At 43.7% G+C, this 14,456-nt stretch overlaps 1 protein-coding gene across 1 annotated transcript; it reads left to right on the top strand.

Moving 5' to 3' along the window:
• The first annotated feature begins 3,239 nt into the window (after positions 1–3,239).
• On the top strand, positions 3,240–5,117 carry LOC133134119 (fucolectin-1-like). Its single transcript, XM_061250551.1, has 3 exons — positions 3,240–3,321; positions 3,867–4,161; positions 4,952–5,117. Exons 1-3 carry the CDS (start codon positions 3,240–3,242, stop codon positions 5,115–5,117), a joined length of 543 nt encoding a protein of 180 aa, XP_061106535.1.
• Positions 5,118–14,456: the final 9,339 nt, after the last annotated feature.

Below are 14,456 nucleotides of genomic sequence, written 5' to 3'. Positions count from 1 at the left end.
GTAATAAGGATTATCACTAAAAGGTTATTTGTAATCATGTAATTGTCTTTATGTTAACACACCTTGTCAATTAAGAATCAATTAAGAAAATTACCCTTACAGGTGTTATTGGTCAAAAGTTATCTTTGTTAGAAAAATGCCCCCTACAACCAACATTCAAATGGTCATAAATCAAATGGTACCATTTAACCATGGTAACTCTTGATCAAGAGGGTTTCAAGGCAGTCCATTTTACCTAAACATAGGGACCACCATGAATCACAATTTCTAATGCAAAAAATGTCCTGTTATTTGTCTGAATTTGCATAAACTCAAAGTGCAATTGAAGACTTAAACAAATATCTCCTTGCCACAGGTTGTGTAAGGGTTGGATTAAAGGCTCAAAATAATAAACTCATTCACCAGCTCCCAGCCCGGATCTCCTGTCTCGGGTTACTTTTCTGAAGAATAATGCATAGTCAAAGCTCAACTGAACAAATATTATATCTATCTGCCAAAGCTTAGATACACAATGGGTCAACATATCGCCTATATAATGAGCACAGACCACACATCGATATCAGAGTCTCTGCTGAGATCAAGGTAAGCTTTCTCATATGTGTCATTTATGGGGCTTCCGTTCGATCTGGATTTTCAAGTTATTAATGTGATATGAATTTATGCAGGTTTGGAAAAATCATCCAGTGTACTATCTTGCACTGCTCCGAGTTTAGTTTAAATGACGTTCCCAGGTTTCATGGGTATCTGATGGAAACAGGGTGTGCAGTGTTTAGTAGTGGTAATAATGTTATATAGTTAGTTTATCCATTGTATTGGCTCTCACAAACATGCCCAACTACAACCGTCCATTTGTCACTGGCAGGCATTTATATAGCGCCTTTATCCAAAGTGCTGTACAATTGATGTTTCTCCATTCACCCATTCATGCACACACTCACACACACACCGACGGTGATTGGCTGCCATACAAGGCCCCGACCAGCTCGTCAGGAGCATTTGGGGGTTAGGTGTCTTGCTCAGGGACACTTCGACACAGCCCAGGCGGGGGATCGAACCGGCAACCCTCCGACTGCCAGACGACTGCTCTTACTGCCTGAGCCATGTCGCACAGGAAAAATGTAACATAGTTGCAGAGAAATTTGTTACCCCCATCCGTGTGTAAGATAATTCAGTATAATTTCAGCTCATCAAAGAACTGACTACCGGCATGTTATTGAAGTGATGACTATTTTAGCGAATCACGTTACATTTCCAACGGTGTATAATTTGTTAGGCTTGCATAAAACAACACAGCATTTTTTCGCCTGCGTAACATTTCAAAAACACTTCTTGAGATTTTATGCCAAAAAAAGTTGATGTTTAACAACAAAAAAAATATTTTGGATTGAATATTTCTGAGTTGTTCCATGTTCGTGGGCATCTAAATATATTCTCTAAACATTTTATTATTATTCAGTATGCTTAGAAATAAAGGTTTTGGGAATTTTTTATTTAAATCACTTAACTACCTTACTAATGCATCTCCAGTTTCAATTCTGTTCTGTAACTCCGCCTCCCTATTCTATCACTGATTACTTGCTTAGTTTCAGCGAAGTATTCGCACCTGTCTCTCTGTATCTCTGCATCTCCTGACTCTTTGCAATTGTCTACTCTCTAGTCCGGAGCCGTTTGTATTACATGTGTGTCTTTGTGAATCCAGTCCGCGTTTTCGTTTCCCCCTCGTTATTGTCCTATTACCCTTTCATGTGTCTCACCTGATGTTTATTTGTTAGACCGCCCTCACTCCCATGCCTGGCCTAGTTTGACTCATTCCCCTGTGTATTTATACCTGTCCTTTTCAGTTGCACACTGCTAGTTCGTCTTGTCCTGTTTTCTGAGTCCCGAGCCCTTTATTCCTTCCCCCAGTTCTAGCCTCCTTGTTTCCTTGCCCTTGCCCTTGCCCTTGCCCTTGCCCTTGCCCTTGCCCTTGCCCTTGCCCTTGCCCCTGAGTCCTTGCCCTTGTTTATCTGGATTTCTGGTTTTGACCCCTGTCTGCTTCCCTGGATTCTTCTTTGGTTGTTGTGGATATCGGTACCTCTGCCTTGTTGGACTGACCCCCTGGTTTATATATATATATATATATTATATACTGTATATATATATATAGGCGGCACGGATGGCGCAGTGAGTAGCACTGCCGCCTCACAGCAAGGAGGTCCTGGGTTCGAATCCCCGTCGGCCGGGGCCTCTCTGTGCGGAGTTTGCATGTTCTCCCCGTGTCTGCGTGGGTTTCCTCCGGGTACTCCGGTTTCCTCCCACATTCCAAAGACATGCACGTTAGGCTGATTGGAGAGTCTAAATTGCCCGTAGGTATGAGTGTGTGAGTGAATGGTGTGTGTGCCCTGCGCTGGACTGGCGACCTGTCCAGGGTATATTCCTGCCTTTCGCCCAATGTATGCTGGGATAGGCTCCAGCCCCCCTGCGACCCTGTTCAGGATAAGCGGGTTCAGATAATGGATGGATGGGATGGATATATATATATATATATATATATATATATATAAATACTGCCTGTAATCAATATATCACATGTACGCTGCTTGTTATGAATCAAATGAACCTAGAACATTTTCGTTACAGCTGGGCTTATAAAAACGCAAGAAACCACAGTGTAAACTCTTGAAAGACTAGATCTACCTGGGAACCTGCTACCTTACTGACAGGTGAGTTTACAGACTAGATCTACCTGCAGATCCACCTGAAAATCTCTCTATTAGCAATCTTTCAAAAATGAATGATGAAGCTTTTGTAAGCTTTCAAACATTTTATTGAACATTAGTTGGACTCGATTTCACTGTTTACTTCTCTGAGAAAATGTAGCCATGACACAATGCTGTGTCCTATGTTTACAAATTGCTTAACCCTAAATGGGGTAACCTGTGATCTTCACATTGAATTCATCTCTTTGTAAAAATCTTTTGTATGTTCAATGTTCCTTCAATGGTCTCATCATTGGTGGTTCATGCTGGCTATCTGGTTACCTAAGCTAAGTTAGCTAGCACACATTATCTTCATAATGCTTTGCATTGGAAGAAAAATCTGTTTGAAATTTCTGTTTGAAATCTCTGAAATTGAGGAAGCACCATGTAGAACCACGTCAACTCAATATTTGTTTTAAGATGTACATTTTCCCCAGAATAATTCCAAAATGTACTGGCTTGGTTGATCTCTGCTCTACAATCTCTCCCCTCTTTTCCAGGATGAAGGTGATAATCTTACTTGTTCAGATCGTGGCACTTTCAGCCGTCAAGTCATGCTCAGTTCCTCCAGGATTTACAGAAGGTACACTTCACCCCATGCACATGCACTGCCATAGAAACCACCTGTACATGAAAGCATACAGGTGTTTCTCTGAAAAAGCCTTCATCAATCTTTATCCATTAACATGTACATCTATTTGGATCATTTATCTGAAATTAATGTTCAGAGCGAGATGTTGACCAAAGGCAAAGTGTTTTTACCATCAGTTAACTATAAGTGCAATTCAATTCAGATAATATTGTTTGTGACATAATTGAACTAAAGAAATATCTTACCTTGCGGAATTAAACTTCATGATATTGGTTCACCGAACAGTTAAGCATGAAAGCCAGCTTCATATATCAGACTCATATTATGCTTGACAAACCTTTCCCTCCAACTCATAAACCCAATGAAAGTGACTTACAGCCTCTGCCGTGGAGAATTTGGCTGAACACCCAAAGGCATGATGGGTAATTTCACAGTACTGCTGCAGTTGCACAGGACACAGGGTTTGTCCAGGGTGCTAATAAAGTAACAGCATTTTACAGCCATGTTGGCTCAGTTGTGTTCATTTCCCCCTGCAGAGAACGTGGCTTTACGCGGCAAGGCCACTCAATCAGGGCTTCTACCAGGCTCTGAGGTAGTGTTCAGCCTGGCAGCCAATGCCATTGATGGAAACCGAGATCCTGATTTCCACCATGGGTCCTGTGCCCACACCTCAATCGGCCACAACTCCTGGTGGAGGGTGGACCTGCTGAGGTCCTACTTAATCACCTCTGTCACCATCACCAACAGAGGAGACTGCTGTGGAGACAGGATCAATGGAACTCAGATCCTCATCGGTGACTCCCTGGAGAACAACGGCATCAATAATGCACGGTCAGTAGCCATCTTTACACGCAGAGCCTCATATTCACAAACACTTTTTTGAAATGCCTGGTCATCTTCATAATGTCTGTCTCACCTCTGCAATGCCCTCTTTCTATTTGGGGCAGAGCAGATAAGTATGTCCTTCAGAGAGAGAGAGAGTGCTGCCAACAGCACAGAGTACAGACCTGCCCACACTTTAACTCTGCAGTACAGACCAGAGTACAGACCTGCCCACACTTTAACTCTGCAGTACAGACCAGAGGACAGACCTGCCCACACTTTAACTCTGCAGTACAGACCAGAGTACAGACCTGCCCACACTTTAACTCTGCAGTACAGACCAGAGGACAGACCTGCCCACACTTTAACTCTGCAGTACAGACCAGAGTACAGACCTGCCCACACTTTAACTCTGCAGTACAGACCAGAGTACAGACCTGCCCACACTTTAACTCTGCAGTACAGACCAGAGTACAGACCTGCCCACACATTAACTCTGCAGTACAGACCAGAGTACAGACCTGCCCACACTTTAACTCTGCAGTACAGACCAGAGGACAGACCTGCCCACGCTTTAACTCTGCAGTACAGACCAGAGTACAGACCGGCCCACACTGACAGATCATTTCCATTACCAGCCCATCCGCATGTTAAGCTTCCCCCTCATCACACGCTTGCTACTGTAACTGAGGCAGCATCATATTCATAGTTAGGACTATTAATAATTCGACAATTATTATTCAAAATAAGACCAAAGTCAATGAGCCACTTAGCAACTTTGTTCTGTTCCCTCTTGCAGGTGCAGCAAGATTGAAACTATGAGAGCAGGAGAGACTAAAACCTTTCCCTGTCCCGGGCTAATGGTGGGACGCTATGTGACGGTGCATCTTCCAGGAAAGAACTACCTTCATCTCTGTGAAGTGGAAGTGAATGCTTTGCTTCCTCCTGCTAACTTTTGTGCCTGATACCACATTTAAGGCTGGTCACTTTAGCCCGGTGTAGTATGTAAGAAATTGGGTAAAGAAATCAATTTTGGGATCAAGTTTTATTTCCTGCTTTTCATGTACGCAACACTTGCTGAACACTTGCACTCCTGTTCTTTCTCTAAGTCAGTTTATTGATTGATTTTCTTTGTAGCGCGTCAAATAAACATATCATTTAAAGCATTGACTTACATGTTGTGTGTGCTGATTGGGTCCCCAGGGTTAAATCACTGAGCACTTCATTCAGTCGTAATAATAATAATAATAATAATAATAATAATAATAATAATAATAATAATATATTCATATAGCATAAAATGTAGCTGACATGAATGTGACAGTAACGCAAATAACCATGCATTACAATAGTGGTATGATGAAGAGCATCTCTGAACACACAATGCGTCAAACCTCAAAGTGGATAGGCAACAACAGCAGCAAAAATCTGAATTGTATTACAGCGCTCTGTTTACTGTATTGTTCACAATGATCTGTGTGCCACAGTGGGGTTGTTTGAGTTCAGCAGTCTGCTATTACATACAGGCCTCTGAAAGCTGCACTATGTGAACACAGTCCCAGCTTTGTGTGTTTCAATACATAACTCACAAGCCCCCGTTAATGTAAGGAAGTGTAAACAGTGGCTTCCTACAGTACATACACAAACACTGCAAACGAACAAATAATACAATAATACAATGTTATTTACATTAACATTATCTGTTAATGTTTTCCAACAAGTGTAAAGTATTATTAATGATTCAATGGAATCAACAAAAGTCTTACATTATTCAAATAAAAAAATGTGTTTCCCCAAAAAAACTGATTTCACAATTATTGGCACTCCTGGTTCATTACTTTATATGTTGTTTTCACTTCATCATTTCTGTGTGGATAGTGATGTATCTTTGGAGTTGTTGTCCTGCTGGAAAATATGACCAAGTCTTAGCTTCCTCGCAGGGACAATCAGTTTTCTGCCAAAACTTCAGACTAATATTTTGTTAATGCTTTATATCAAACTGTTGTGGTAATGGTCCGTGTTTCCAACACCTCTCATGCACAATACTTCACTTGCATAATGCTACACTTGCAAGTCAAACTTGCACTGCTGCTTGAATTGTGAAGTAACCTTTTGTTTTTGGCATGCACCAGAAGCGGAATGAGTGGGGGTTGATTAATCAGTTTCCGGTTTTTTGGGCGTGCCTCCCATTCTGCGGTATTTAAAAGCCTTCACTCTGGGCCAGAAGTGGAATGAGTGGGCGTTCCAAAGGGTACACCTACGAGCAGATATGGGGCTGCCTTTTCTGTTTCTGTGAGACAAAACATGCCTGAGACCAGTCGCTGTTGTGTCTGCTAGCCAACATGTGTTCCAAGCCAGGCAGGAATTCATCTGGTATAAATCTGGTGCAAAAAGTAAAGAGAAAATGAAGAAATTACTTGCTTGAACATTTTCTGCTTTAATTGTGACTGACTGAGGCTATTTACCAAACCAGAGGCTATAAGCCAGCCTACTTAGGCTATTATTTATTTCTGATGCATACACTGAAACTCTTTAAATTACAAATTTGGCTTCTAACTGACAAGACAGATAGGACTACTGACGCAATGTCTTCAGGGTTTTTTGCTGCAGTTTGTTCAATAATAAATTTCCCATTTACTTCAACACTTTTGCATTAAGATGATTAACCGTTTCCACTTTGCCCCCCAAGAGGGATATTATATCTAACTGTTTTGTTCTAGTCCTATAAAGCTGTAAATATCTCAAAAACGATTTACTGCACATGCATGGTTTAAGACTTTAAAGAAGAGAAGTCTAGACATTAGATTTCCCAAACACTGTCCTGAAGTGGGCGGCACGGATGGTGCAGTGGGTAGCACTGCCGCCTCACAGCAAGGAGGTCCTGGGTTCGAATCCACGTCGGCCGGGGCCTCTCTGTGCGGAGTTTGCATGTTCTCCCAGTGTCTGCGTGGGTTTCCTCCCACAGTCCAAAGACATGCAGGTTAGGCTGATTGGAGAGTCTAAATTGCCCGTAGGTATGAGTGAGTGAATGGTGTGTGTGCCCTGCGATAGACTGGCGACCTGTCCAGGGTGTATTCCTGCCTTTCACCCAATGTATGCTGGGATAGGCTCCAGCCCCCCTGCAACCCTGATCAGGATAAGCGGGTTCAGATAATGGATGGATGGATGGATGTCCTGAAGTGTCCCCAAAATCAATCAATTTTTATTTGCATAGTGCTTTTAACAAAGGGGCTTTGTCACAAAGCTGGCTGACAGGAAGAAACCTTAAGCAGAACCTGACTCAGAGGGGGAACCCATCTGCCCCAGGTTGACATCGTATTTTTGGAAAAATGGTTGTAAAAATAAACAGATGAATTAGTGCATCCGAATGAATTCCAAATTAATTAAAAGTCCAAGCAGAGGTAAAGGTGGGCTAGAGCTCTGGGCAGGTGCAGGGAGTGGGGAGCAGAGGAAAGTAACATTGTTAGGGGGTTCAGGTAATTTATCAATCACAGTAGGAGAGAGAGGTACGTACGGGAAGGAGAACCCTGGCAGAATAAGACTATGGCAGCATAGCTGCGGGAAACAGAGGCAGAATAAGGCTATGGCAGCATGGCTCAGGGATACAGAGGCAGAATAAGGCTATGGCAGCATAGCTCAGGGGAACAGAGGCAGAATAAGGCTATGGCAGCATAGCTCAGGGGAACAGAGGCAGAATAAGGGTATGGCAGCATGGCTCAGGGGAACAGAGGCAGAATAAGGCTATGGCAGCATAGCTCAGGGGAACAGAGGCAGAATAAGGGTATGGCAGCATGGCAAAGGGGAACAGAGGCAGAATAAGGGTATGGCAGCATGGCTAAGGGGAACAGAGGCAGAATAAGGGTATGGCAGCATGGCAAAGGGGAACAGAGGCAGAATAAGGGTATGGCAGCATGGCTAAGGGGAACAGAGGCAGAATAAGGGTATGGCAGCATGGCAAAGGGGAACAGAGGCAGAATAAGGCTATGGCAGCATGGCTAAGGGGAACAGAGGCAGAATAAGGGTATGGCAGCATGGCTAAGGGGAACAGAGGCAGAATAAGGCTATGGCAGCATAGCTCAGGGGAACAGAGGCAGAATAAGGGTATGGCAGCATGGCTCAGGGAAACAGAGGCAGAATAAGGCTATGGCAGCATAGCTCAGGGAAACAGAGGCAGTGGCAGGGAAACAAACACTGTGCCATGAGGGCAGGCTTGAGACAGTCACCCCCAGACCATGACTGGTTCAGTTTAACACAGCACTACCAACAATAATCCTGTGACAGCACTGACTGCTAAATCCACCAGAAACTCTAGAGCTTATGCAAGCCACCCACTCCTGCACCTCAACTATAGGATAGACTACAAGGATATGTTGTAAGCCTGACAGTGTCTGCACCCAGAACATGAGCAGACAATTTGTTCCACAGGAGAGGCACACAATAAGAAAAGCCAAATTAAAATCCAATAAAGGCTAATCTATAGATTAAAAATCAAATAAAACAAAGTCAAATCCATTAAAAGCTTAATGGGTGCTCAGATTAGTCGTAAAAGAAGAAACTGACTCAGCTAATGACCAGAGGGAGACCGTTCGAGAGTCTAGTGGCTGTAACTGAAATGGCACGATCACCCTTTTTCTTCAGCCTTGACTCTGGAATGGCTAATAATGATGTATCTGAGGGTAAGTAATGAATACGATTTTGACTCAAGCGACTGGTAACATGTGTAATATAGTTAGAATTAGGATAATGTATGATATCTTATTTGTTCATGGTTAAAAGCCGAGCAGCTAAATTTTGAACCACTTGGAGCCGGGCCTAAACTGCTTAAACAACCTCTGGGAGTGGAGACATTGGCTGGGGGGGGCCAAAGAGCCTTTCATTGTGCTGACGGATCGCCTTAACCTGGAGTATATACGGACGGTCAAACGTCTGAACCTACGACACGCTAGGTGGTCCCTTTACTTCTCTCGCTTCAAATTCACTCTCGTATCCCCCAGGTTCGAAGGTAACTTCAATAAACAAACGGACGTGAGTTACGTTAGCTATCGCTAGCAGCGACAAGCACAGGTTGGCTACTGAAGCCGGGTACCACGATAGCCGTAGGCGCTGTTTAGTTTAATTTAAACTTTGCGGGAGACACACTGCTGGACCATCTAGCCTCGCGTAGTTACAGATCTCACAAGCATTCTGTCTCGCAATTTCATACTGGTCCTAATATCGGTGCCACATTAGCTCCCTCCGTCGACAGCAGGTAGCTAACGTTACTGGTTGGAAGCTAGCAAGCTAGTTAGCGAACCTTAAACCCGGCCAAAATGCCAAGCGAAACCGTGACTATTAAATTATATGTACAACATGTAATTACAACAATTAAATAAAACTAAAAGTCACTAGTGTGGTTATTTGCTATTTATTTTAAGGAATATGACGTTCGGTTTTAGCCACGTTTTAAAAGTAGCCTAATTAAAAAATCAGCCATTATGGTAGCTAACAAGCTTGCCAGCTTTAGCCACTGTTTCAGTGAACGTTAACAGTTCAATAGCTAACACTGACGTTAGGATTTTGCCGGGGTTTGCCGCAAGTGCAGATTTCAGGAGTACAGTTCCATTGTTACTTCAGTGTTAATTTCTGATCCTTAATTTTGAATATAAGTTTTCCGTCATCTCTAGTACCTGTACTTCGCAGGAGTACAAAAATGTCACATTACTTCATTGTGCAGCCCAACTCTTTCAAACCCATAGACATGTACAGTATAAGTATATATGCTCCATTTACTCCTTGTTAATCCGGGTTGTAAACACGTTATTTAGCCTGCAGAGGACGCCAGTAATACTCATGAAAATTAACCAATGACAGACTACACCCGATTGCTCTTTACAAGGAACATTTTCTATGGGCAGAAACTTAAGTATTTTTAAATGATAATTAAAGCACCAGGGGACAGAGGCCAATATTTTATGCATTTGCTGAAACGCAGCGAAACCAAGCAGACACTGGGGCTCTGCGGGACTGGAGTTTTGAAGCCCTGGTCTATTACGTGTGAAACCTGAATTCAGTCTTGGTTCCTGTGGAGATCCCTGATCCCTTAAACCGGCCGAGAATGTGATAGTGATGCACGCCATCTTCACACCCTTCCTGTGTGTTTTTCTGTCGCTCTCCGGCCATTTTAAACTGTAATTCCTGTAACTGCCACCAGGTGTCATTATAGTCACACAGAATAGTCATTCCAGCCCACATTTTATACGATTACGTAAGTACAGATAAATAATAAATAACAAACCAGTTAACGGAACCCTAGCTACTCTGATCTGTGGACCCATAACAACCTGTTTGACTGCTCATAATAGGTTGGGTGAAAAATCTGTTTTGAGCCTAGATTTAAAGATGCAAAGTGCTCCCTGAATCTCACCGGGTAAGTCATTCCACAGGAGAGGGGTCAATGGGAATACGAGGGTGAAGAAAGACCTTAAAGGTACAATAGGTCATTTAGGAGTTCTAACGGTCAAGAGAGGAATTGCAGCAACAAATACGCTCAAACCACAACACTGTTTATCCCTCCCCCTTCCCCGTGAACGCGCTGAGGTTGAAACTCCTTTGGCTGTGGCAGTTAGAACCAATTTTCAACCAATGAGCTTGAATTATTGTACAGCTATAGATGTGTTGGTACAGAGTGCCGGCCAGTCACTGCATATTTTGAAACCCGGTAGAGGGCGAGTCAACATGTCAGTGAGCCTTTTTCAATGATAGGAAGGGATTTACAATGGTCTTGTAACAATGTTTTAACACACAAATCTTACCTATTGTACCTTTAAGATAGGGAAGGGCAAGCCCATTCCTTAAATGTGAGGAGCACTACTTTGAAAACAATGTGAAATGTAATGGGTAGCCAATGGAGAGAAGCTAGTAATATGCTCAAAGCATTTTTGTTAGGGGGCAGTAGGGGAGCATTGGTGGTGGGTTAATGGGGGGGGGGGGGGGGGCAGATGTGTTTATGTTGGTGCTCAGGGGGGAGAATGCAGAATGCTATGGAGAGACAGTGTCTGGATTATGCATGTGTGTGTGTCTCTGTGTGTGCATGCATGCAAGTGTGTGCGCGTGTTGTGTGTGTGTGTGTGTGTGTGTGTATGCCTTCCTCAGTGTTGTGTGTGTATGTGAGTGAGTGTGTGTGTGTGTGCTTGTCGCAGTGTTGTGTGTGTGTGTGTGTATGCCTGCCTCAGTGTTGTGTGTGTGTGAGTGAGTGTGTGTGTGTGTGTGTGTGTGTGTGTGTGCCTGTCTCAGTGTTGTGTGTGTGTGCCTGTCTCAGTGTGTGTGTGCGTGTGAGAGTCCCCAGCAGTACTGTGTAATAGTATTCCTCCTGGCTCACATTATAAAATAAAGGAAATAATCTTTGTACAGGAACACATTACAGCAGGAGACAAGCATGTGTGCAGCCTCACCCAACTCACAGGGCTGGGTTACAGCAGAGAGAGAGGGAGAGAGAGAGAGAGAGTGATGGAGAGGGAGAGAGAGAGTGATGGAGAGGGAGAGAGAGATGGCAAAATTCATACATGCCAGCTTTCATTATTTTGGCTTTTTTCTTTTCTTTTTTTACTTTGTGTCATCTGAGGGCTGTATGAAAAGGTTTGAAAAATTGAGTTTCTGATTGAATGACAATACCCGCTCTATGTATGTATCATCAACCCATCCACAGCGATTGTCTATTTTGGATACTATAAAACACACACACACACACACACACTCACGCACAGGCATGCATGAACACACAGACACTCTGCAGATGCACACGCACACACACACAAACACACATGCACATGCAAACTACATTGTAGTCTAATATAGTTGCAGTTGTATTTGTATTTATATTGTATTTGCATTTGTATTTCTGTGTACTGTCTTGGTCCTAATTCCTTGGCCTATTTGCCATGTGTACTGGAAATGATGTTCATGGCTATACAGTGGTTTCTGTGTGATTTGTAGCTTATCCAACCTGCTCTGTATGTTCAAATGTCCTTTATATGCATGGTTTTGTACGTTGCTTGGGATAACAGCATCTGCTAAATAGAATGTATTGTAATGGATGGTTGAGTCGTTGCTTGCACTGCTCTGAGAAACCTTTAGCTGGTCTCGTCTTGTTCCAGAGAGCCTCTACAACCTTTAGCGTGTATATTGTGTTTAGGAAACAGACAACAGTGATAATTCCTAGCACCTTCCCACAAAATGTTTCCTTAAAACTGCTCTGGGTTTTGTACACTGGATGCTTGCTCTGAAAAGCATACTGACTTTACCATGATTCATGCCGTATGCGGATTTCCAAAACAATCAAAGGTGGGGACTGCCCAAAGCTTGTTTTGCTTCCCCGCATGTTACAAAATAAGGAGCCATCATTGCTAAAACATTGGCATTGTTAGACAGTTCATAGAGATAGAACTTGAGTTTTAATGGTATATCCTGCGACTGCATTGATAGAAAATTTCACTGTAAAAAAAATGGAATGAATGTAGTAAATAAACCCACTCCAAATCCAGTGCAGGCCAGTGTGACTTTCTGTAAGGTTAAAGGTCATTTTTAAGTCGGGGAAAGAGAGGGAGAGAGTGTGTAGCGGAAAGGCTCCTGATTTGGGTGGTGTTCCAATTTGTAATTTCATATTTATTAGTGTATTTGTACTTATGCTTCAAACTATTATCACCCATATATACAGTACAAGTACACATACATAGACATTTGTATACATACACCCATATGCATATACATAAACAAAAGTATACGGGCCGGAATTCATTTGTCTACTGTTTTATAAGGGTTTCCAGATGGGCCCAGTATTGACTCTGGCGAAGCTGCAAAGCGGCTTGGGTGTGAGAGAGTTTTTAGGAGGGAAAGGTGATCTACAGCACGGATCTTTCTCACCTGTGGGATGTTGTTTTAAACCAGAGTCTGGCCCCACCCCTCCCTGTCTGAGCCCCTGTTCCCTGCAATGAGGTCATCACTTACTGCCCCAACTACCCCCCTACATTACATTACATTATTGGCATTTGGCAGGCGCTCTTATCCAGAGCGACGTACAACAAAATGCATACCCATAACCAGGGACATGTGCGCTGAAAGACCGTAGAGGGAAGTACAGTTTCAAGTGCTGACAATACAATAAGATACGATAAGGCCTTGGGCCTTGTAGATTAATCTGACAAACGATGACATCTATAAAACTGTTTTACAAAACACAATGCTAAAGAATAATATGCACTCATGTAGGGACAACAATAAACAGCTTACATAGCAGCAATAAGAATAGCTAAACAGCTAACAGTTGATTAGAGATTGTCGGGAGGGGAGGAGAGAGGTGCAGCTAGAAGAGGTGCGTCTTCAGTCTGCGCTTGAAGAAGTCTCTGCTGTTCTGACCTCCACGGGGAGGTTGTTCCACCACCGTGGAGTCAGAACAGACAGCAGTCGTGAGCGGGCGATGGAAGTGCGGAGAGGGGGAGGCGCCAGGCAGCCCGTGGAGGCCGGACGGAGAGGTCTGGCAGGGGTGTAGGGGCTGATGATCTTTTTTCTTTTCTTTTTTTTTTTTGATGCTTTTAATTTGATGCGAGCCATGATAGGCAGCAAGGGGAGGGAAGTGAGCAGGGGGTGATGTTGGAGGCATCTGGGAAGGTTGAAGACCAGACGAGCTGCTGCATTCTGGATGAGTTGGAGAGGTCTGATGGCAGAGGCCAGTAGGCCAGCCAAGAGAGAGTTGCAGTAGTCCCGGTGGGACAGTACCATCACTTGGACCAGGAGCTGGTTCGAGGAGGGGGTGCGAAGGGGGCGGGGGGGTTCTCCAGATGTTGGATAGGAAGAATCTGCAGGACAGGTTCACTGCCGCAAATGTTCTTGGAGAGGCACACTAGGGAAATTGAGAAATCATGAAGGGGAGAGGTTAGAGCAGAAATGAAGATCATTTTGTCTTACCTGGGTTGAGCTGTAGGTGGTGGTTGTCCATCCAACTCTGGATGTCACTCAGACAAGCAGAGATGCAGGCTGAAACCTGTGTCAGATGGTGAGAATGAGAAAAACAGTTTGGTGTCATCAGCATAGCAATGATAAGACAAACCATGAGCAGTAATAATGGCCAAGGGATTGAGTGTAAAGGGAAAAATGAAGCGGGCCAAGGACTGAGCCCTGGGGAACTCCTGTGGCAAGGGGCCGAGGTGTCAATACTGTACCAGCCCAGGCAACCTGGAAGGAGCGACCTGAGAGGTAGGACTCGATCCAGTCCAGGGCTGTGCTGCAGATCCCCTGCAGATCCCCAGAAATGTAACGTTCCTATACTACAG

The sequence above is a fragment of the Conger conger genome, chromosome 1 (assembly GCF_963514075.1).
Source record: "Conger conger chromosome 1, fConCon1.1, whole genome shotgun sequence".
Classification (NCBI taxonomy): domain Eukaryota; kingdom Metazoa; phylum Chordata; class Actinopteri; order Anguilliformes; family Congridae; genus Conger; species Conger conger.
Note: the sequence above shows the minus strand (reverse complement) of the source record. Positions and strands in the feature narration are given on the sequence as shown.